General features: G+C 40.4%; 1 protein-coding gene across 4 annotated transcripts in view; it reads left to right on the top strand.

The window, feature by feature from the left end:
- The window catches only part of LOC101840925 (lysosomal Pro-X carboxypeptidase), a 68356-nt gene extending 50914 nt beyond the window's left edge, over positions 1-17442 (top strand). For all 4 annotated transcript variants that reach the window (XM_040728439.1, XM_040728433.1, XM_040728431.1 and 1 more), the window contains exons 7-9: positions 5438-5602; positions 6341-6528; positions 16725-17442. In XM_040728439.1, coding sequence (XP_040584373.1) covers positions 5438-5602; positions 6341-6528; positions 16725-16941 — 570 coding nt within the window. In that variant the 3' untranslated portion in view covers positions 16942-17442. The remainder of the gene's footprint in view (positions 1-5437; positions 5603-6340; positions 6529-16724) is intronic.
- The last annotated feature ends 4410 nt before the right edge of the window (positions 17443-21852 follow it).

Raw genomic sequence — 21852 nt, 5'->3', positions numbered from 1 at the left:
TTAAGGGTAAAGATTTAACCATAGAGATATGACGGTTTATTTGTAATAAAAAAGTCACAATGGGCTGGTGATGGTGGTGCACACCTTTAAGCCCAGCACTCTGGAGGCAGAGGCAGGTGGATCTCTGTGAGTTCAAGGCCTGCCTGGTCTACAAATGGAGTTCCAGGACATCCAGGACTGCTTCACAGAGAAAACCCTGTCTCAAAAAACAAAAACAAACAAGCAAGCAAACAAAAAAAGGTCAGAGTGTTTCAAATGACCAACCTTAAGACTCCATCTGTTCCTCAGTTCCCAGCCTCACTGCTCCTCTGTGAATTGTTTTACATTGGTGAGTGTCCTTCTGGAGCGTTCGTGGTCAGAACTGTACCCTGCCCTCCCAGGAGGATTTGCTCTTAGAAGGACAGTGGACCCAGGACTGCCTCTATTCAGGTTATGGAATTTCCATCAGCGGAGGCCATGCCTCTGCCCATGATGTTCTGGGGCTACAGAAACCCACGTATTGTTATCTGGTGCCAGCTTCCAGCCATGCTTGTGTCTTTTTAGAGACAATAACTGCTCTTTGCAGAGATGCTATTCATGGGGGACTCCTTTTCTTTTCTCAACAGAGGCCCAGTGTTCTAAGGGGGAGGTTCTAATGCCAGCATGTGAGTCATCCCCACTCGCCACTGTGCCTTCAAAGAGTTTTAGGTATTTGTACATCGGCCCCTCTTTTTCTCTTGCTTAGCTTGCATCATCCGCTGGCCTCATTCACCACACTGCTCAAACAGAATGTTTTCCTCTGAATCTACTCTATAGTTCTGTGCTGGCCTTGGAAAGAGCTGAGTCTGCTGAGGGTATCAGATTTAGAAAGGAGTGGGGCTTGGTAGCAGGTGAAGGATAGCCCAGTATATCCTGAGATTGGCTCTTAGCTTCCATACCATTTTGTATGTTTCTAACTGTTGTTATGTCTTAGGGTTGCTTTTTGAGAAAAGTGACATTTTTGAATGTTGGGTAACAGTTGACTTACCATGTTTTTAGAATACCAAATCACTGTTTTGACTTTTAACTTTTTCTGCAGCTGGCATTCCATGTGGCTTTAGGTGCAACTAGTTTGTACTTCCAGTTTAGCTCAGTTCTGTTTATGAACTTTTGTACATAGGCACAGTATATATTTAGGACCTCACAGTTATCTTTTCTTTTTAAAAATCTACATCTATCTGTCTGTCCATCTGCATGTGTATGTTTGTGAGGTGTATCTGTGGGTATACATGCTATGTCATGCATCTGGAAGTCAACTTGTGGGAATTGGTTCTCTCTTTCCACCATGTGGGTCCTTCAGATTAAACTCAGGCTCTCAGGTTTTACACTAAATATCTTTACCCACTGTCTATCATACTTGACCTCATAGATTTCTTGTTTTGTTTGTTTATGTGAGTCATGGTCTCACTGTATAGCTCTGGGTTTGCTGGAACTCACTTTGTAGACCAGGCTGGCTTCAAACTCACAGCGATCCATATGTCTCTGCCTCCTGAGTGCTGGGATTAAAGCCTCCTCTTGTACCTCCATGTGTGCACACATACCCCAACAATGATGTGTGCCTCACATTTGTGAATACACACACACACACACACACACACACACCACAATAGAAGAGAGAGGTCTCATTTAGGCATGTCCTATGATATTTATTGAAAGAGAAATCACTTACATGAAAAGCCAATGAAGCTGGTTCACACGCTGCTCTCTAGGTCGAAACCTAAACCCAAAGAGAAAGAGTCCCCTCCACCTAGCTCTATTTACCACCCCACTGTAGGTTCCACATACCCGTGAACACACCCACATGGGAGCGGTCAGCACCTATGGATATGTAAAATCACTCTCTACACTAATACATGACTTCTTCAAGTTATTTGTCTAAGAACACAAAGGACCAATTAATAGACCATAGAAAAACTGCTATGAATGGGCTGGGGCAAAGGTTTGTGTGGTTAAGTGAATTGTTTTATTAGCATAAGGGCCTGTGTTTGGTGCCCAGAAAACATGTGAAAATGCTGGCATGGTGACTTGTCTTTGTGCTTCTAATCCTAGGGCTGGGGAAACAGAGGCTGGAGGATCCCTGGGATAGCTTAGCATAGATGATGAACTCCAGACCAGTAGGACCCTGTCTCAAAGAAAGTGAACAGTGTTTTTGAGTATGAAGCTTGAGGTGGACCCTTGGTCTCCACACTGGTACACACAAGCATGTGCTTGCACATACATAGACATGCAGAGAAGTGGAGAGGGAGGGAGCAGGGAGTGAACAGTTCACTGAAGTCTCAAGTCACATCAAAATGTTGTCAAGGTATGATTTGGAGAAATGCCTTTGTCATTGAAACTGTTTCTATTTTCTTTTTTGTTTTGTTTTGTTTTTAATACATTATTTTAGAAAAGAGCTTGCTTCTACATGTCAATCCCAGTTCCCTCTCCCTCCCCTCCTCCCGCACCCCCCAGCCTCCCACCCCATCCCCACTTCCTTCCACATACGGGATATCCAGAGTCTGTCATTTCGCTCAGGGCAGGATCCAGGCCCTCCCCTAAGAGTCCAGGCTGACAGAGCATCCCTCTTTGTGTTATGGACAAACGAAGTCTATTTGTATGCCAGGGATAAATACTGATCTACTGCCCAGGGCCCCATAGGCTGCCCAGACCTCCGCACTGACTCTCACACTCAGGGGTCTGGATCAGTCCCATGCTGGCCTCCCAGCTGTCGGTCTGGGGTCCAAGAACCTCCCTTGTTCAGGTCAGCTGTCTACTGGTTTTGCCAGCCCGTTCTTTGCCTATTTGCTCATCACTACTCTTTCTTTATCACAAGGTTCCAGGGGTTCAGTTCATATGTACTCACTCATATATGGATTTTAGACATGGATCAGGGGAGTGCCAGCCTGCAATTCCACTGTCAGAGAGTCTGGGAAACAGGAAAGAACCTAAGAGATATGCACAGTACCCCAGAGAAGAGGAATGAGGCAAGATCCTGAACAGATTGGGAACATGGTGAGGGGTGGAGGAAGTGGGAGCTGGGAAGAAGAGAGGGGGAGAAGAGGATGAGAGAGTAGGTCATGGGGGAACAAGAAGGTTGAGTTGGGGGTAGAATAGGGGAAGAACAGGATGAGAAATACCACAATAGAGGGAGTCATAGGTTTGAAGAGAGATTTGGCATCAGTGAGACCTCTAGCGATCTACAAGGACGACACCAACTGGCAAGCTAAGCAATAGTGGAGAGACTACCTTAAATGCCCATTCCTGATAATGAACTTGACTACTACCTTATATGCCTCCTAGAACCTTCATCCAGTGACTGATGGAAGCAGAGGTAAACACCCACAGTTAAACACTGAACTGAAATTGTTCTATTTTCATGAGGGGGCACTTTCCTATGAGGACAGCACAGTGGATAACACATAGATTTCAGAAGTAGAGAGCTGTAGGAATAAATTTCAGCCTTACCCTTTGCTAGCTGGTGAACAGGAATAAAGTGGTTTGACCTTACAAGTTTCATCTAGGTAAAGCAGTGAACAGTAATCTACCTGGTAAGGTAGGCAATTTTGAAGATGGGATAATGTATTGTTTATAAACTCAAGACTTAACAATCAGTAGGTGTTGTTATGACTCCATTGTTTGTGAATTTCTCCTAACATTTTATTATAAAATATTTCAAATATACAAAACAGTTGAAAAACATTGAACAGTGAACACTCATAAACTTACCTTGAACACACTAGGGAAGTACTCGACCACTGAACTACATTTCTAGCCCTTAGCTCTTAAATTTTATGAATAATATTTAAGTATATTTGACTTGCCACATGCATATTCATATATGAATCTTTTTAATCATATTATTTTTATAGATTTCAAGGTAAATTATAGACATCTGCCCCTAAATAATTAAAGTTTTATATTATAAAGTTCAATATTAGTTTATGATGCATTTTATTTTATTATTATTTTGGGGACAGGTTCTCACTATGTAGATCTGGTTATCCTGGAACTCACTCTGTATACCAGGTTAGCCTCAAACTCACAGAGATCCATTTGCCTCTGCCTCCCAAGTGCTAGGGTTAAAGTTGTGCAACAGTATACATAAGCCTAGTTTATGATGCCTTTTAAACAATTTAGTTTAACATATAGAGCAACAGACTTCATTGTGACATTTCATGCATGCTTAATTTTGGTTTATTTCACTCCATGTTTTCCCCTACATCTCTCTGTCTTCCATCCTTGCTTGAATCCTTCTGCCTCGAGTGTTCCCCCTCCCAGTTTTATATCATTATTCTTACCTCTTGAGGGGAATAAAAATCCACAAATAGCAGAATCCACAAATTTATGTGTAATATTTGTTATATAAGTCAGTAGCTTATGAAGATATGAAACATTTCTGCATCTTAGAAAGGTTCCCATTTATTCTCTGGGCTGTCACCATTGTGACTCCTAATACAAGAGTTTTGTCTGTGATCTTCAGAGCTAGAATTTAGACACTTGTTATAGGCTGGTGACAGGAGCATTTATGAGCTGGGTGGTTGCATGATATGCCTCTGATCATACCGCAGATGTTGGTACTGGGAACCATTTTTTCCCACAAGAAAACTTGTAAATTTCTCATGAAACATAGCTCCTCTGTGAAAATGCAAAGGAGGTTGGTGACATTGTATGGACAAAAGAGAGAAGAGGGGGATAGCAGAGCGGGGAGGAGACAAATTTTGTTTGAAATGACAAAATGAAACCCAATTCTTTGTACGCTAATTAAAAAAATCAGTCCTTCGTTTAGCAAACCGTTATCTGAGACCTTCCTAAGCACTGTGGGAAACATTGTAGAATCAAATGAGTACAAACAATATTACAAGGGTTGTGATAAAAACAAAAACAGAAACCGAGTACAGCAGAGCACCAAGAAGAGAGCAGTTTCAGGCTTGGAAATACAGATAAGGACATCTCGGGGCAGAGGGAATTTTAAGCTAGGCATTGTAAAGGATGAGGTGGTCAGCATCCATAGAATAAAGAGTGAGGAAAGAGATTTGAGAATGTGCAGGGGAGGGAAAGAGTATGATGGGACTGTGTTCCTGAACTGGAACAAGGGCTATATAGATTAAGCCGGAGTGGGAAGTAGATAGGGCTTTGCACAACATGCATTATTTAAAAGGGAGATTATACTCCAGAGACAGAACAACTTAAGCAACATAGTTAGATTTGCTAGGTTGTTCTGGTAGCCATTATGGAACCCAGGCTGGCTTCATTCTCACGATACTCCTGTCTCTGCCTCCAGTGTACTGGTGTTACAGGCATATGTAAGCATACCTAGCTGGGTTAGATGTTTAAGAGTACTTTATGATCAAATTATGACCACATTTCCTCTTTGTGTCATTCTATTGTAATTTTATATACATATCGGACTCTTCCTCTGTTTATCTCTCCAAAATGACAGGTCGTGTGCCAGTATCTGACGAACCCCTATATGTCGGATTCCCTGCTGGTGCAGAACATTTACCAAGCTCTGAATGTATATTATAATTACTCAGGCGAGTCCAGATGCAATAATATTTCTGAAACAACAATTGGCACTTTGGGATCCCGGGTTTGGGGCTATCAGGTAAGCATGTATGGCTCCCAAGGAAGTCTTTCTCTTTGCTGATTCAGTTGTGCTACAGTAGATACCAGACAAGAGTTTATCACCTAACCTGTGTTCAAGTCTAGATGCTGTGAGATTGCCAATAAGTTCATTCACTCATTCACTCACTGCTTCCCCAATCACAGTGAGTGCTTATGGTTGATTGTGCTTTCTTATGCTTCGAAGATAAAGACATAAATAACATCATATCACCATCAAATAGTGGGAAAGATAGATGCGTTGACACTATAATAGACCTTGGCAAGTCCTGGAAAGGAGGCACTGTGTGGACATGTGAAAGAAGTGAAGTCTAACCTGAGTCTTTCTGCAATTGCATTATTTTATCTGCACAGGAAGACTACGATGGTGATGGTGATGATGATGTTGGTGGTGATGATGATGTTGGTGGTGATGATGATGCTTTTTCTCCTAAGGTTGTCCTTAGCATTAAATATGCTTATTATGATCATAGATGTGAAAGAAAGCTCCTTGCAAAGAAAGGAATACACATTATTTTGTGACCTTTCAGCCATGTCTTTCTATGAGAAATAAAGGAGTTGTGTGGCAGTGATGTAAAGGGCATGGGGTGGGTTGAAGCTCTATTACAAGTTCAGATCCTCGCTTGCTACTCACTGAAGATGATGCTACTCACTTGCTACTCAGCAGCTGAATGATCTTAAATAACTAATCTCTTCATTTCATTTCCTGGTTTGCTGTTAGACTTGCACAGAAATAATCCTGCCTTTTTGCACGAATGGTATTGATGACATGTTTGAACCCCGCGCATGGGATTTAGAGAAGTACTCTGATGACTGTTATAAACAGTGGGGTGTGAGGCCACGGCCTTCCTGGATCACTACAGTATATGGAGGCAAAGAAATCCATTCACATTCAAACATCATTTTCAGGTGAGTTCTGCTGGTCCCAAGAGGAACTTTGGTTGCTGGGAATCCTTGCAGAATGGCCGAGAGAATAGAATTAGGAAAGTATGGGGTAATAAAACAACATAGAATACAACAGTGACTCATTAGGCTTCTTTATTACAATCTCCTCATCATGAAACAAAACATCATCTTTTGTTCTCAGTTTGTGTTATTACTGTTAGTAATTAAAACAGACACTTTTGAAGTGCCCACTCTATTTCCTTTCAAGACTGTAAGACATGAGACACTTCAAACAAATTACACAGAATCCTCACAACTACTGAGACACATAGTTGTGATAGCCCTTGTGTTAATCAAGAAGATACTCAGGGTCAGTGAATTGACACACTTACGGAAGCCCAACCAGGGAGCTGTAAAGGGAGATTTCTTCCTTGGCCTGTATGCCTACAAACCTGCATGGTTTTTGTCAGTGCTTTCAAGAAGTGGTACATTTGATCCTTGTTCACATCAGGATTAACTGAGTTGTCTCTAAGTATACCTGGCTGTGATGTCACTTTCTTCAAGTCTGGCTAGGTTGTCTGCTATCCATCCAGCAACTGGTTAATTAAAATATTCATCGGAGGGCTGAGGACGTAAGTCAGTAGTAAGAGTACTAGTCTGTTATGCAAGAGGCTGTGTTCATCACTAACACAGAGAAGAGTAGGTGTGTAAATCTGTGGATACCAACCCATACATCTTCATTAGAGCTGTGGTTGGATTTGCAAGCATCATTCTTTTTACACTCTCTCTAAAATGAGTCAGATTGGACCCTACACACACACACACACACACACACACACACACACACACCAGTTTATAACAACAAGAAATGCCAAAGGTTGCTTCCAGACTTGCTTAATATATGTCTCTGACTATCAGAGTGAACCCAGCAGATACCTGTTTCCAACCAAATACAAGACACTCTGACAGAAAACAGTTTCTTTTGGTTTAATTTATTTAAATTGTATTTCTCAGTCTCAGGTGGACTCTTCATAACTATATTATCCAGTTCAGCTATGTAAAGTAGTGGTTAGACAAATACATTTCTGTTCTGCTGGGTTTAGAGAGTGTTTGAAATTAGGAAGACTGGAAAGACTGTGAACATTGAAAAGGGTGTCTGTATAAGCCTTTGGGTCTGTATAGGCCTTTTATCACTAGCTTTGCTGGCAGAAAATATCCAAGACTTGGCAGATTATAAACAGCATAAGCTTATTTCTCACAGCTGTGTCAGCTGTGAAATGTAAAATGAAGATTCTGACAAGTTCTGTGTCTAGTGAGGGCATGGTGTCTGTCTCCAAGATGGCACTTTGAAGCCTGTAGTCTTGTATGGTAGAAGGCAGAAGAGTGGAAAGGGACTAAACTAGTTTCTTTTTTTTTAATTTTATTTTCCAGTTTAAATTTAGATAAGAATCAAGGTTGCTTCACAAGTCAGTTCCAGGTCCCTCTCCCATTTCTTTTAGCCTTGTTTGTTTGTTTGAGTCAGTGTTTTACCATGTATCCCTGGCTGTCCTGGAACTCAAAATGTAGACCAGGCTGTTCTCTTACTCATAGATATATACCTGCCTCCCAAGTGCTGGGACTAAATGAGTGTGTTACCATGTTTGGTTTGTTTCAGCCTTTTGATGATAATCCCCATGTAAGTCAATCACTTCCCCAAAGGACCTGTACCTTATTACTAACCTTACTACTTGTGGAGGTTAAGTGCTGATACATGAATGATGAGCATGGTGACACTAGGCTCATCTCTTTTCTAGCAAAGGAGGAAGTACTTTGTCAGTTCTCTGTTTGCTCTTGGAGATTCTCTTCGGGGACTGTTCATATGGTTCTTCTAACATCCTGGACTTTAAGCTTATAAGATAAAGACCTTATAAGTGAAGCTGAAGATCAAATTTTTTTTTTGGTTTTTACGAGACAGGGTTTCTCTGTATTGTTTCGGAGGCTATCGGTCCAGCCCGGCCTTGAAATCACAGAGATCTGCCTGCCTCTGCCTCCCGAGTGCTGGGATTAAAGGCGTGCGCCACCACTGCCCGGCGAAGATCAAATTTTAAAAGTAGAATCTTGTCCTTTGTTTGAATGTTTAATATATGAGTTTGGGTCAAACACAGTCTCTTTTCTTATTGAATTCAACCACTTCAGATAATTTTTTCAGATAATTTTTTTAGTCATCTGTTTGCCTGCTTATAGTATTCATAATAGTCATGAGCACTGTCTTCATTTTCACTAGATGTGTGGGCAGAATTTGTGAGAGACATTTTTGGACTAGAGCAGAAGCCAGTGGGTCATAGTAGCTCAGTGTAAGGAATGACTTCCCAAGAGAGCTGGGCAGATGCAAAAGGAGCTTGTCTCAAGTGAAATGACTTGTGTTGTTTGATGCTCAGTTTTGCCACGTGAAAAATAAGACAAGCAGTTGCTGTCATGTTTAAGGGATTTAGTCCAAAATAGACCTGGTGGCAAAGGTCTCTGCTACTCAGGAGACTTAGGCAGCAGGTTTGCCTACTTAACAAAACCAAAAAAAGTTAACCCAGCAAAAATACTAAGCACTCAGACTCAAACCTGGAAAATACATGTTCATAAAAAGTAAAATGAACTCTACTTTCTCCCATGGACTTTACATCTGTATGTTGTTCCTATCTAGCCCAGAACACAAACACAGGCACACACAGAGACACACACATAGACATATAGAAATACACACACACACACAGACATACACATAGCCACACACAGACACACAGACATACACAGACACACATACAGACATACACATTGACACACACAGACATATACACAGACACACACACAGACACACACACAGACATATACACAGACATACACAGACACACATACAGACATACACATTGACACACACAGACATATACACAGACACAGACACACACACACACACACACACACACACACACACACACACACACACACTCTTCAGTTTTTCTGAAGAAGCTTCAACCCTAAGTAAAAACAACAGAACTGCTTCTGGTATCTGTTCGGTGTGTGTTGAGTGAGGCCATGTCTACAGGACTTCATGGAAAATAGCTTTGTGTTCAGGTTTCTCTTAACTTCTCTCTCTCTCTCTCTCTCTCTCTCTCTCTCTCTCTCTCTCTCTCATTCATGTATCATATACACACATGCACACACACACACACACACACACACACACACACAGACTATGGTGCCTGCTTTGGCAGGAATGTTCAAAATGAAATTATTGGATTGAAGATTTTCCAGTTAAGATTTGTAATTGAAGAATCAGGTACATTTTGGGTGTCTTTTTGTTCTTTCCATGATTAAATACGAGGCTTTGGGCAAATTGTTAATTTGTGGAATTGAAAATAATAATGATTATCTAACAGTTCTTTAAAGAATAAATAGATTGTTATGGAAGAAAGCACCATTAGGATAGAAGTTTTATATGTGTTGTCTGCTGAACTTGCTGTGCCAGGCATTTGTTAAGTAGCTGAGGCCTTAATAAAGTCTAGCTGTTACAGTCCTACTTTGGCAATTCGTTTCATTGCACAGTAGTTTTCTTGAGAGGATTTGTATTTCCCGAACCCATAGATTATTTTTTCAATGGTGATTCTAAGTTATTTAAGTATAAATTCAGAAGGGACCTCATGAAGAACTGGATAAATAACAGAATTTCCCAGGCAAATTAATTATTGCCAGTGCAGCTGGGCTTTGGTGGTGCTGCCTTTAATCCCAACATTCAAGAGGCAGAGGCAGGCAGATCTCTGTGAGTTCGAAGCCAGCCTGGTCTACAGAGTGAGTTCTAGGACAGGTTCCAAAGCAATACAGAGAAACCCTGTCCCCCCAAAAAACAACAAAAAATATTGCTAGTGATTAAGTGAGGCTGGTTTTTAGGGATTTTACCCAGGTATCTAGAGTCCCTGAGGGAACAACACTTTCTCTTTCTCTTTCTCTCTCTCTCTCTCTCTCTCTCTCCCCATATATATGTTTATTGTGTGACTGGTGTAGCTTTCATGTATGCACTGAGAAATTCAAGTCCATGTGCAGGCCAGGTCTCTCAGCAACTCCCAACACTGTTGCTAAGTCACCAGGTGCTTCAGATGACCTTTTAAATCAGATGCAGTTTGCTCATCACATGACTGCAGGGACTTTTTGTTTTCTAAATACTGGAGCGTTTCCTGTCTGGGCTGAGCCTGTCAAAATGGAGCAATGATAAAGGCTGTTTGTTCTCTCAAGAGAAGCCAACCTTTTCATTGAACAAAACCGGTAAAGCATGTCTTTGGAATAACTTTTCTTCCCCCAACAAAGATATTGGTAAGTTACAATTAAGCATTTTTTTGAAGAGAAGTGTAAGATGAAAAGGGGAATTTAAAGTTGTATTTCAAATAATTTTACACTTAACATGCCTGAATGTTTATTTTTTAATTCAATTTGTGCAGTGCCTTTATTTAGAAAAGACTGATAATATTCTGACTAAATTTTTATGAGAAACACTTTGAATTTATTTTCATGATTTGCTTTCCTCCTGGAGGCATTATGACTTCCCATGTTTACAGTATATGATATTAATTATAAGAACTGGACATTTATGTGGTATGTTATAGTTTTGTCTCATTTCCATATGTGTTATTCAAATTTGGTCTCATAACTTCTGTGTAAGTGAACCAATGCAATGTGGAAACAAATAATTTTATTAACAGGAGAAAACACTTACACACAAGCTGGGTGATCAGAAGCGTGGCAGGCTTAACATAGGGGCTGTGAACCCCATAAGCTACTATAGCTTGCTTAATTCTTTTCAGATCTTTCATAGGGATGGGTTCCCACTGGTAGGTGGTGGACCCATTTTGATTCCTCCGTGATGCTGGCCTTTCTGTCACAGTTACTAGAAAGGCCACCTTAGAAAGGTCTCCTAGGTGTCTAGTAGGTATACCTCTTTCATCACCTAGTGGCTAGTACTGCAATGTCTGATGTTTCAGATGGTGAATCTTTTAAAGATTGCAATTTTGTGACCATGTCATCTCTGAGGGCTCCTACCTCTTTGAAGGCGTAGACTTTCGGTTCTGACACCAGCTGTAAGTGAACCAATGCAATGTGGAAACAAACACTTTTATTAACAGGAGAGAGCACTTACACCCAAGCTGGGAGATCAGAAGCGTGGCAGGCTTCCAAGAGAGAGGTTTTCCATTTACTTTCCTTAAATATCTCACCTGTGCCCATCCCCCCCTTTGGGCGTGGACAGCATTGTAGGCCCACCCCTACACATCTGTGTGAGAGATTTTTTTAAAAAATGTCTTTTCTATAGTACGCATAGGAATGTTTTCAGCTGTGTGTAGAAGCAGGCAGAATGTCACTATACGTCTTAAATCTGTACTAAGCTATTTAACTTCTGTAAACCTCAATTCCTATGCTTAGTACAGATTTAAAACGTATCCTGACATTCTGCCTGCTTCTACACACAGCTAAAAACCTTGGTGTGTGTTTGTTTTAGTCCTTTATATGGACTCTGTTCTTTCACATCAGAAAGTTCTGAAGAGGTTATATGTTCATGAACCTGCAAACATCTACTAGTAGTTCTCCATGACGGTCATCTAGTAAGAAGCAACAGATAATCTGCTACTTAATTTCCCTAAGTATTTGTTTTACTCCTACTGTGAACCACACCTGGTTCTAGATACTAGAGACAGAGCAATAGAACTCCAAATCCTTATCCTTGTGGAGTCCTGGTTTGACTGGTAATAAAACAAAGCAGTTTCAGTGAATATACTACAGAGAAAGAGAGCCAGGGAGTGGGTTAATGAAGTGTCAGAGGAGGGAAAGTATCAAGAATACACAGAATATAACATACATACATACATACATACATAAATTCATACACATACATACACACATATACTTATATACACATACCTGCATATGCAATACACATACACACATGCACATGCACAATATACATACATTCACACATACATATGCACATGCATATACTTGCATACATGCACATACAGAAAAAGACACACACATACATGTACACACACACACACACACACACACACACACACACACACACACACAGGAATAACTTGCCAGGCAGCAGCTTTTACAAAATCACCTGGCAAAGTGTAGGAGCTAGCCATGAGGCTGGTGGGGGACTACTCCAAAGGAAGTAGCAAGGACAAAGGAATATTGTTAGTGGTTAGTGAGGGAGACACTCACTCAGATGAGTTTAGAGAGACAACAGAAGCTAGGGTAATGCAAAAACTTGTAGATTCTAGAAATTACTTGAGGATTTACATGGAATGAGATGGGAAAACTGGAGTACTTTGGTCAGAGGAGTAACACAAACTGATGGAAATTTACAAAAGAAAACACGCTGCTTATTGGTATTGGACTGTAGAGGTGAAGAATTGGCTTGTATCAGAAACTCATAGTAGAGATAATGGAGACTTCGATTGTAATGTGGGAGTCTTGTGAGAAGGAGTCAGATTCTGCATATTTTAAGATATAGCTGACAGTTTGTTGACAGATTGGGTGTTAAAGACTCGAGGGTGGCAGCAAACCTTTGACTGTAGCAACTACAAAAGCTGCTATTAATGGGGACTAAGAAGACACAGGGAGGGGCTGTTGGGGAGTTGAGGAATATAAGCTCACTCTGGACCTGGTATGCTTGAGATTTCTAAGTAGACTTCCATGTTAAAAAAGCCATGTAAATAGCTGAATTTTGATAATAAAGTATTTGGGAGACACAGTATTTGGAACTTGTAAACCTTTCCTTTACTATTAGAAAATATCCAAAAGAAACAGCTTAAAAAAGAGAAAAGGACCCATTTTGGAAGTTTTAGTTCAGGGTTGGTTGGCTTTATTGTTTGGGAACCCATGGCAAGAGTTCAAGTGGTGGGATCCAACTATTTACTTTGTGGGGAGATGTTCATGCACACAGAGGAGGGGGGAAGTTGGGGGAGACTGAGGGACTTGGGGAAACTCAAGGTCATGCTCTCAGTGACCTAAAACTTCCCACCTAAGCATCTGGCCATTGGCGAGTATCAGGTCATAACCCTCACCTAAAACTTCAGCACATAGGCATTTGGGAAGAGTTTGAAGATACAGACAGTAATCGTAGTAATCTGAGTATAGATTGAGTTTAGAGAAGGTTTTATTAAAATATGATTGCATGCATTATGGGAATACATTCATGTATCTGATAAGGTGACTTTGATTTTTTTGCTTTTCAGATTTTATTAAATACCAGCCACATGGAGTAAGCATTAAACAAAAGTCAGATCACATACAAATGTTTCCTAGATTGCAAGTAGTAGGTAAAGATCTTCCAAGAGGTGCCAATAAAGGGGGACATTGGCCCAGTGAGGTGGCTCAGCAAATAAAAGCACTTGCTGCCAGACCTGATAGTTGAGGACCTGAGTTTGATGTCTGGTCCCCACGTGGTAGAAGGAGAAAACTGAGTCCTACAAATTGTCTTCTGATCTCCACATTCACACATATACAAGATGGTATGCATGCATCCTCAAACCCACTCATAAATATACATATATACATATTACACACATATATTATAATAAAAACTTATAATGAGGGATATGACCTGATACTGACCAAATGCTTAGGTCCAGGCATTTCAGTGTTATTTTTGAGCTAGATTTCTGAGTTCTTATGGGTCAACACAAAATTGTAAATTTACCTGAATGTGTGTGAATTTTTTGAGTAATTCTATTATATGGTTCTTGAATGTGTCTTGATGCCACATAAATATATGTGTGTTATTTGTACTCACATATGGCTTCAGTTGTTCTGTAGTGTGAGGCTTCTGGCATTATCTTCCAAGTACAGACCATTGAACTGGCACCATGAGGTGGTACATGTATTGCCAGTGACTTGGCATGAGAAAATCAGTGATAATCTATAGCGTTTTAATGGACCATTGGAAAAGATAGGCATTTAATATTATTAGGAGGCAGCTAAGTACTCTCATTTGTTTATGAAGGATACTTGAGCACTTCCGTCACACCCCATGTATGTTTGTCATGCTTTATATAGGCCTTCTACTTTGGACTGTATAGCACGCATTCTTCCCGCCAGCCTGGTCCCAGAGTCATGTCAGTCCCAAATGAACACTCTGGATGCCATATTATTTATGAAACTGTTGTCTGTTTTCTATGGTTTCTTGTTGGCCAGCTCTGACTTAATTATTAACCCATAAATGCAAACCTGAGTATTTCTACGTGGTCTTCTCTTATCGGAGAAAGGATCCTGACCTCTTACTCCTCTCATGTCCTACATGGTAACTGACTGTACCTCTGTTTCCCAGAATCCCCCACCTCTCCTAGTCCCACCTATCTTGCTTCCCTATTTGCCAACACTGTTTTACTCATCAACCAATAAGACAAACATATACACAGAAGACCATTCTCCATCAGGGCTGAATCAGCAGCTGAGATGTGGAAGGGCCTAAAGTTTGCTTTCTATTTTCCTAGTAAAAGTAAGTACATTCTCTTGGCTACTAATATTTTATAAATCCCAGCATGACTCCTGTGATGGGATATATCAACTGTTAAGTTTCACAAACCTGCTCCCCTGAGAAGAGGGAATATCAACAGAATAATTGCTTGGACCAGATTGACCTGTAGACATATGTGAGCTGTACACTACTGATTACTAATTTATATAGGAGGGCTAAGCATGATTTAAAGAAGTTACACCTAAAATGTATACTATAGTATAAGATATTTATGTGGTAGTGTATTTAGTGGAAACACTTCAGAACCATATTCTATGGTGAGTTTATTAATGTACAAAGTATTAAAATGTATAGCATCATGAAAATTATCATCAAGATAGTGAATTTCATAACGACCAAAGGATTCAATTGCCAACTGTAGGAATTACTTAAAAGTGTTAATGGTGAGTATGGTGATGTCATTTACTTTAAGCTGTTGCCAAATATTAAGGAGATTTAATAACTGATGAGGTATTATCAAGTCATGTGTGGTATCAAAAACAAGGACTTGATGATGGAAACTGGCTTATAGATTTAACATTTTTAACAGATTTAACCACTCATTCAAATCAGTTCAACATATATTCAAGGTGGAAACTAACTTACCTGTCAATACAATATCTAAATCATAACTGTTCTTAGTGAAATTAAAATTATAGCAAGCTCAAAATAAGGCAAACACTTTTATGCATTTCAGGACTCTGACAAAACAATCCCATAAACTGCATAAAGTGTATGGCCCTGTTTGTCAATTTGACACAAAAATTTGAAATCAGAATTCAAGCTTTCATGAAAAGTATTTGGTATACTTATGATTCAGTGTTCAGTCCATATAGACATGTTTCCTGTTAACTTTCAAACAGTACATGGGGCTGCAGGCTGACACTCAACTTAAGAAAAATAAGACTATGTGTGTTTACAAAACTTTAAGGGTCCTATTGTTCGTGCTTTACAATCCTGCCTTGTATATATTGTTGCTTTTTGTTGTTGTTGACACTTATATTTGTAAGTAATTATTTCCAAGAAGGAAGCACACTGAGAATTAAAGTCAGAATATCCAATGAGTACTGAGTGCTTCCATCAGCCTGATATTAATGCATTCCTTTTAAAAATCGTGTCAAATATCACACTAGTCTCATGTTGCCCTCTTTCTTTTGCCTTTATAACAAATACTATAAAAGATCAGTGAAGTTTCAGTACTTTGAAATGTTTATTCTCTTCTTTAGTGATTTGCAAACTTGTCATCTGTTCCACCATTTTATAAAAGACTCTGTGAACAGGGTGTTGCATAAGATTTGTTAGGTGAAGACGTCTAATTGTCGGGTGGCACATGTCACAAAATTTATGCATAGGTCATTTTGTTGCTCATCAACTGTTGTTAGTGTTTGTGCATTTGGCATGTGGCCAAAGAAAATTCCTCATCATTAAATAACCTAGAAAAGCCAGGAGGTTGGACACCCCTGATCCACGTTAACCCAGGCGGTCAGCAGATTCAGTTCTGTGTTTTGTGGAAATAATATGAAACTCAAGCATCAAGAAGCTTTTCAATGTGACAAAGTAGATCTTCAGACCAAACCTCCCAAATTGATTACATTTTCAGGTTTATGCATAAAGAATGTTCCTCATATTTTATTTGAATGTGGTCATAAAGAACCAGCAATCTGAATTTTTCTTGTTTCCCTCACAGCAATGGTGACCTGGACCCGTGGTCAGGAGGTGGAGTTACTGAAGATCTCTCTGATACCCTGGTGGCAGTCAACATCCCAGAGGGGGCCCACCATTTAGATCTGCGATCCAGCACTGACACGGACCCACCATCTTTGCAGTTAGCCCGCTCTGTGGAAGTTAGACACATGAAGCAATGGATCTCAGATTTCTATGGCAATTACAGAAAGCAGCCCTGAGCAACTTTTACAACCACCTTTCTCTTCTTCTTTTATGTTCACTCCACCCACAAACCCATTCACTTTGATTTTTTAATAAGTAATTACTTTCTCTCATTTGTCATTATATTTGTTGGGCCAAGGTTGAGACAGAAGAGAGTGACAGGGGTGGGTGTAGCCATCCCACCCCGGTGACTGCTCCGTCCTCCTTGTATTTAATCATTTCCAGGAAGAATTTGCCATCATGGCAGCTCGCATGCCATCAGAACTGGCATGGTTCCTGACTGCCTTTCACCAGAGGGAGAGCCACTTCTTGCTTTTTCAAGCAAAGATATCTCCTTGGGTTTGAGGCTGAAGTCTCTGGTCCCCATTCCTGCCACAAAAGGAGAAGCAGAAGCTGGATTAAAAACGCTGCAACTGCAGCTGGTAGGATGTGTGATGCCAATCCAGGAAACGGGCCGCTTCCTTTGAGCTCGATGACTGCCTTTGAACTGGGCTGCAATAAAGAACAAGGCAGACCTACCTGTGTGTTGCTCCCATCTCCTCCAGCTGTTGGGAAGGCAGTGTGCCTGGGCTGGCTGCTTTCAGAAAGTCTTTTCTTTTTCTCTTCCCCCCTTGGCAGCTATCCTTAGTTCTGGGAGATTTGCCACTGTGGTACTGCCAGGAAGAAATCTGGCCTTCTCCTGCTTCATTTCTCTTTGTTTCTAAGGTCAGTTTTGTGGTAATTTAGTTAAATTATGCCAACTTAGGAAAATGGCTCTGCTCGGTCTTTCACTTTAAATTCAAACAGGCTCTACGTCCTGGTCACCGATGCTACTTAAGTAAAAAGACTTTTAAATTTGATGAGTAAGCTATTCCAAGATCACAATGTAGTTCTGATTGTCTTTTAAAAATATTTTTTCTTCCAGTGATTGTTACTGGTATCATTAGAGCCCTACGCAGCAGGACACCAAGTGGCAGGTGTGTGGGGATTTTCCTGTGTGGCTTCCAAAAGACAAGCAGAGTAATTCATACAGGCTGCATGTTTGACATTAGTAAATGATGGACTTTTCCCATTTCCAAGAGGTTGGAAGTTTCAAGCGTTCTTACCCTGAGACCTTTCTTACAAAGGGCTTTTCTAGAATAGGAAATAAAGTTGAATCCAAGCATTTCAGGGACACAGAGACTAACAGTCTCTTCTCTGCCTAATGAGCTCTAAGTTCCTACCAGTTTCTTTTTTGTTTTCTTAGTGGTTTTTTAAACCTGTGTTTGGGAACATTTAATGCTTTCTAAAAAGTATACTTGAGCTTGGTCATTTCAAAAATCAAGTTTTGATTGGGAGCCTGAGCTGTTTCCCTCACTTCCCTAGCATACAGCAAAGTCTTGGTCCTTGGAAGCCTTCAGGTTACATTCGAATGAGCTGTTATTTCATTTCATCCCATTGAAGCAATTTGGTTAGTACTTTGTTTCAGCATCAGAGAATAGTCTATTGGGTAGCTGTGAAAGTCAAGACAATACTAGCTTTGTTCACTTAGAAGCTTTTTCTTGTCTACTAAGAAGTTGTATGATGCAGGCGTGGGGCTTTAATACTAGACATTCTTATTTTAGGATTTTAGATCATTCTCTTTGATGTGTTTTTACTCATTTAGAATTCATCAAATGCTTTGAGATTTCATTTAACATTGGTTATTTGGATTATTATGTCTTTCTGAAGAAACAAATTTTAAAAAGAAAGTTTTTTTCCTGGTCAGCATAATTTAGACTTTGTATAAAGTTAACTTAAATATACAGTAGTAAATTTTTATTTAAGTTGAAAATGAATGAGAATACCAAATTTTATTAAAAGTGGCCAGACAGATACATTCAATCCCATCACTTAGTAGGCAGAGACAGGAGGAGGATGCTTGCAAATACAAGGGAAGCCTTGCCTATATAATCACTTTCAGGCCAGCCAAAAAACAAAGTTGACTCAAACAAACAAACAAAAAAACAAAACAACCCTCCAAAACAAATAAGAACTAAATTCAAAACTCTCAAAACAGTAGCCCAAATCTCCCCAAACTCAAGTTTTAAATCCTTAATGTTTCTTTTTAGTCTATCTATCTATTATTTATCTTTTTATTTTTATTTGTTTTTAGTTTTTCTTTAATATTTTTATTTTTGAAAAAATCTAAAGCATATTCTAATCATCTAATCATAGGTTATACTGGGCTATTACATTGTGACATTTCGCCTAGTGTCCTTCTCTGGTTTTATCCCTCCCATTCCTGCTGACCCTCTCCCTTCTACTTTCACAACTTTGTTTTTTAAATTATGAACCAACGTGTTTCACTAGGGTCACTTACAGAAGCATAAGTGAGATTTTTTTTTACAAGAGCATAGACAAATTACCATTGACTACATCACAGAAGAAAGTGTCTCTCTCCCAGCTACCATGAATTGTCTACATATATTCCGAGGGGGGGGTGGAGCCTCATGAACCTCTCCACTGTCCATAAATGGCTCAATCAGGTAATCACAGTTTCAAGAGTGTAACTGTCATGTCATGCCTGGAACACAGCATTGCACATCACTCCACTCCTTCTGACCCTTGCATTCTTTGCCCTTACCCTTCACTGATGTTCCTTGAGCCTTGGAAGGGGTGACATAGATGTCCCATTTAGGGCTGACCTTCCAACAGCTGTTTATGCTCAGCATTTAGATCAGTTATGAGTTTCTGTAACAACTGCTGCCCACTACAGAAAGAAACTCCCATAATCAAAGCTCTTAGAAGCACCAACTTATGGACATAAATAGAAACATCTAGAAGGCAACACTGTGTGCACATAATGTCAATTTGGCAAAGCAAGAGTAGCAGCTTCCCCACTAGGGCCTATGCTCTTCCCAGCTGTGGGCCTTTTACCAAGTTTATAATGCCACTTGTAAATTCACTACTGTGGAGCAGGCCACAATTTCAACCAGAAAATGGTTGGTTACTCTCCAAATAGTCATGCCACTACTACACAGTGGGCATTGCTTGGGAGCTTACGGCTGCTCACAGTGGTTGTACCTGTAGCTCTGGGTGCTTGGAAAGCTGGTGTGAAGCTATAGGTTCAAGAACAGCCTAGCAACATACTGGGGATCTTTGTAAGGAAAGGGGGAAAGCTTGTTTAAAGTGTCCTTCTACTAGATCTCCTCTGAATTCACCAGACAGGAAAGAGAGGCACAGAATATGAGTGGTTTTTTTTCTGCTTTTGTTACCCTAGAGGCAATGGGGGCACTAAAGAAATTTAGGTCCTGAAAAGAAGGCCCAGCAACTAATGGTACCTGATGTTTTTGCAGAGAACCAGGATTCCTTCCATCGTTTGTGTCAGGAAGCTTACAACTGCCTAAAACTTCAGTTTGAGGGGATCAGTGCCCTCTTGGGGCCTCCACAGGAACCTGCACATATACAGGTGAACATACATGCACACACACACACACACACACACACACACACACACACACATAAAACAAAACAAAATCATTTGCAAAGAAGTTTAGGAAACTTCTTTAGTATTATGTAGAGCCAGGGAATTCTCCAGAGCAACCAGTGTCCAGACTAGCATGTTAGAGGAAGAACATTCCTCGGCAATACAGCCCAACTCATCAATCCCATTGGAAGGAGCTTGTCTACAGCCTCACGACTCACTCTTTGTCACAGCTTGGAGTTGATTCCAAATTTATTATGCTTCATTTTATTAGTGCAGCTTAGTCTTGAACTTAAGCACCAACATCTTAGTAAACCATTGTCCAAAACAAAGGGGGAACTTATTGGAACTACACCAAAATCTCTCCCAGAGTTGTGGTCACTAGGTATCGTGATGTAATAGATCTGGGGCCTGCCAAGTCTGTAATTCAAGATGGCACAGTCTATGTCTCTGGCTTCCAGCCAAGACAACCAGGTGCTAGCCAGAGGGGCCAGCTTTGTTTCTGAGATGTTTATAGTTTACCATAAGACTGAATTTTCCAATGAGTTTATAAAATCGCCAATGCTGAGCCCTTACCCGAGACTTAGTAGATCATTCTGGGGTAAATCTCAGGAAACTAACAGTCTAGCTGGTTGCCAAGTGATCTGGGGACATCATACTTTGACAACTACTATTGAAATCATTCTGGATTTGAGTCTCTTCAGACAGGGCATGCCCTTTCTGTTCATCTCCACCTGTTTCTGTATCTGGCTTGTCTGAGGGTGACAGCCCTGCTTCAGGCTGCAAATCCTGTGATCTCCCTCTGTCAGCCAGCATCTTCTCACAACAGCTCACAACAGCCCCAGGAGTGGTGTTTGTTCTCAGTGCCTCAAAAATCCTCATATTTCAGGCAGCTGGGAAGGGCATGATCCTGAAAACACGGCTATAGATCTTAGGGTGGAGGAGAAACAGGTCAGGCAACTCAGTATCATCATGTCTGCTTGGAAGACAGCTGTCTGACAAAATGCCTGCATCATGTATAGTAGAAAGATCCATAGGTCAGCATATCCTAATTAAAGTTTAAATAATTATTTACCATCTGAAAATACACATTGTGATCGTATAAAATGATGGCCCCAAACAGTTCCTTTTTCCTTTCCCTCCCCACCTCATGCTGAGGCTCCATTCTAGAGTGTGTTCAGTGTTAGGTGGTGCTCTACTATTGAGCTGCTTCAGCTTTTGTAACTTTTATCTAACAGATCATCTGGTAAGCACAAAACATTGTTCTAGAGCTTAGAAAATACAGCGCTGACAGAGAAAACACAACATCTGTTCTAATTTTGCATTCTAGAGGGATAAAGACTGTGTGCATTTATCCCACAATGCAATGTATTGGTACATTTATAAGTGCTGCAAAGAGTACTGGCTGTTATTTAGCTAGGAATCTGTTTTTTTGTTTTGTTTTGTTTTGTTTTTCGAGACAGGGTTTCTCTGTGGCTTTGGAGGCTGTCCTGGAACTCGCTCT

This window comes from Mesocricetus auratus, unplaced genomic scaffold (genome assembly GCF_017639785.1).
Source record: "Mesocricetus auratus isolate SY011 unplaced genomic scaffold, BCM_Maur_2.0 Super-Scaffold_4256, whole genome shotgun sequence".
Classification (NCBI taxonomy): domain Eukaryota; kingdom Metazoa; phylum Chordata; class Mammalia; order Rodentia; family Cricetidae; genus Mesocricetus; species Mesocricetus auratus.
Note: the sequence above shows the minus strand (reverse complement) of the source record. Positions and strands in the feature narration are given on the sequence as shown.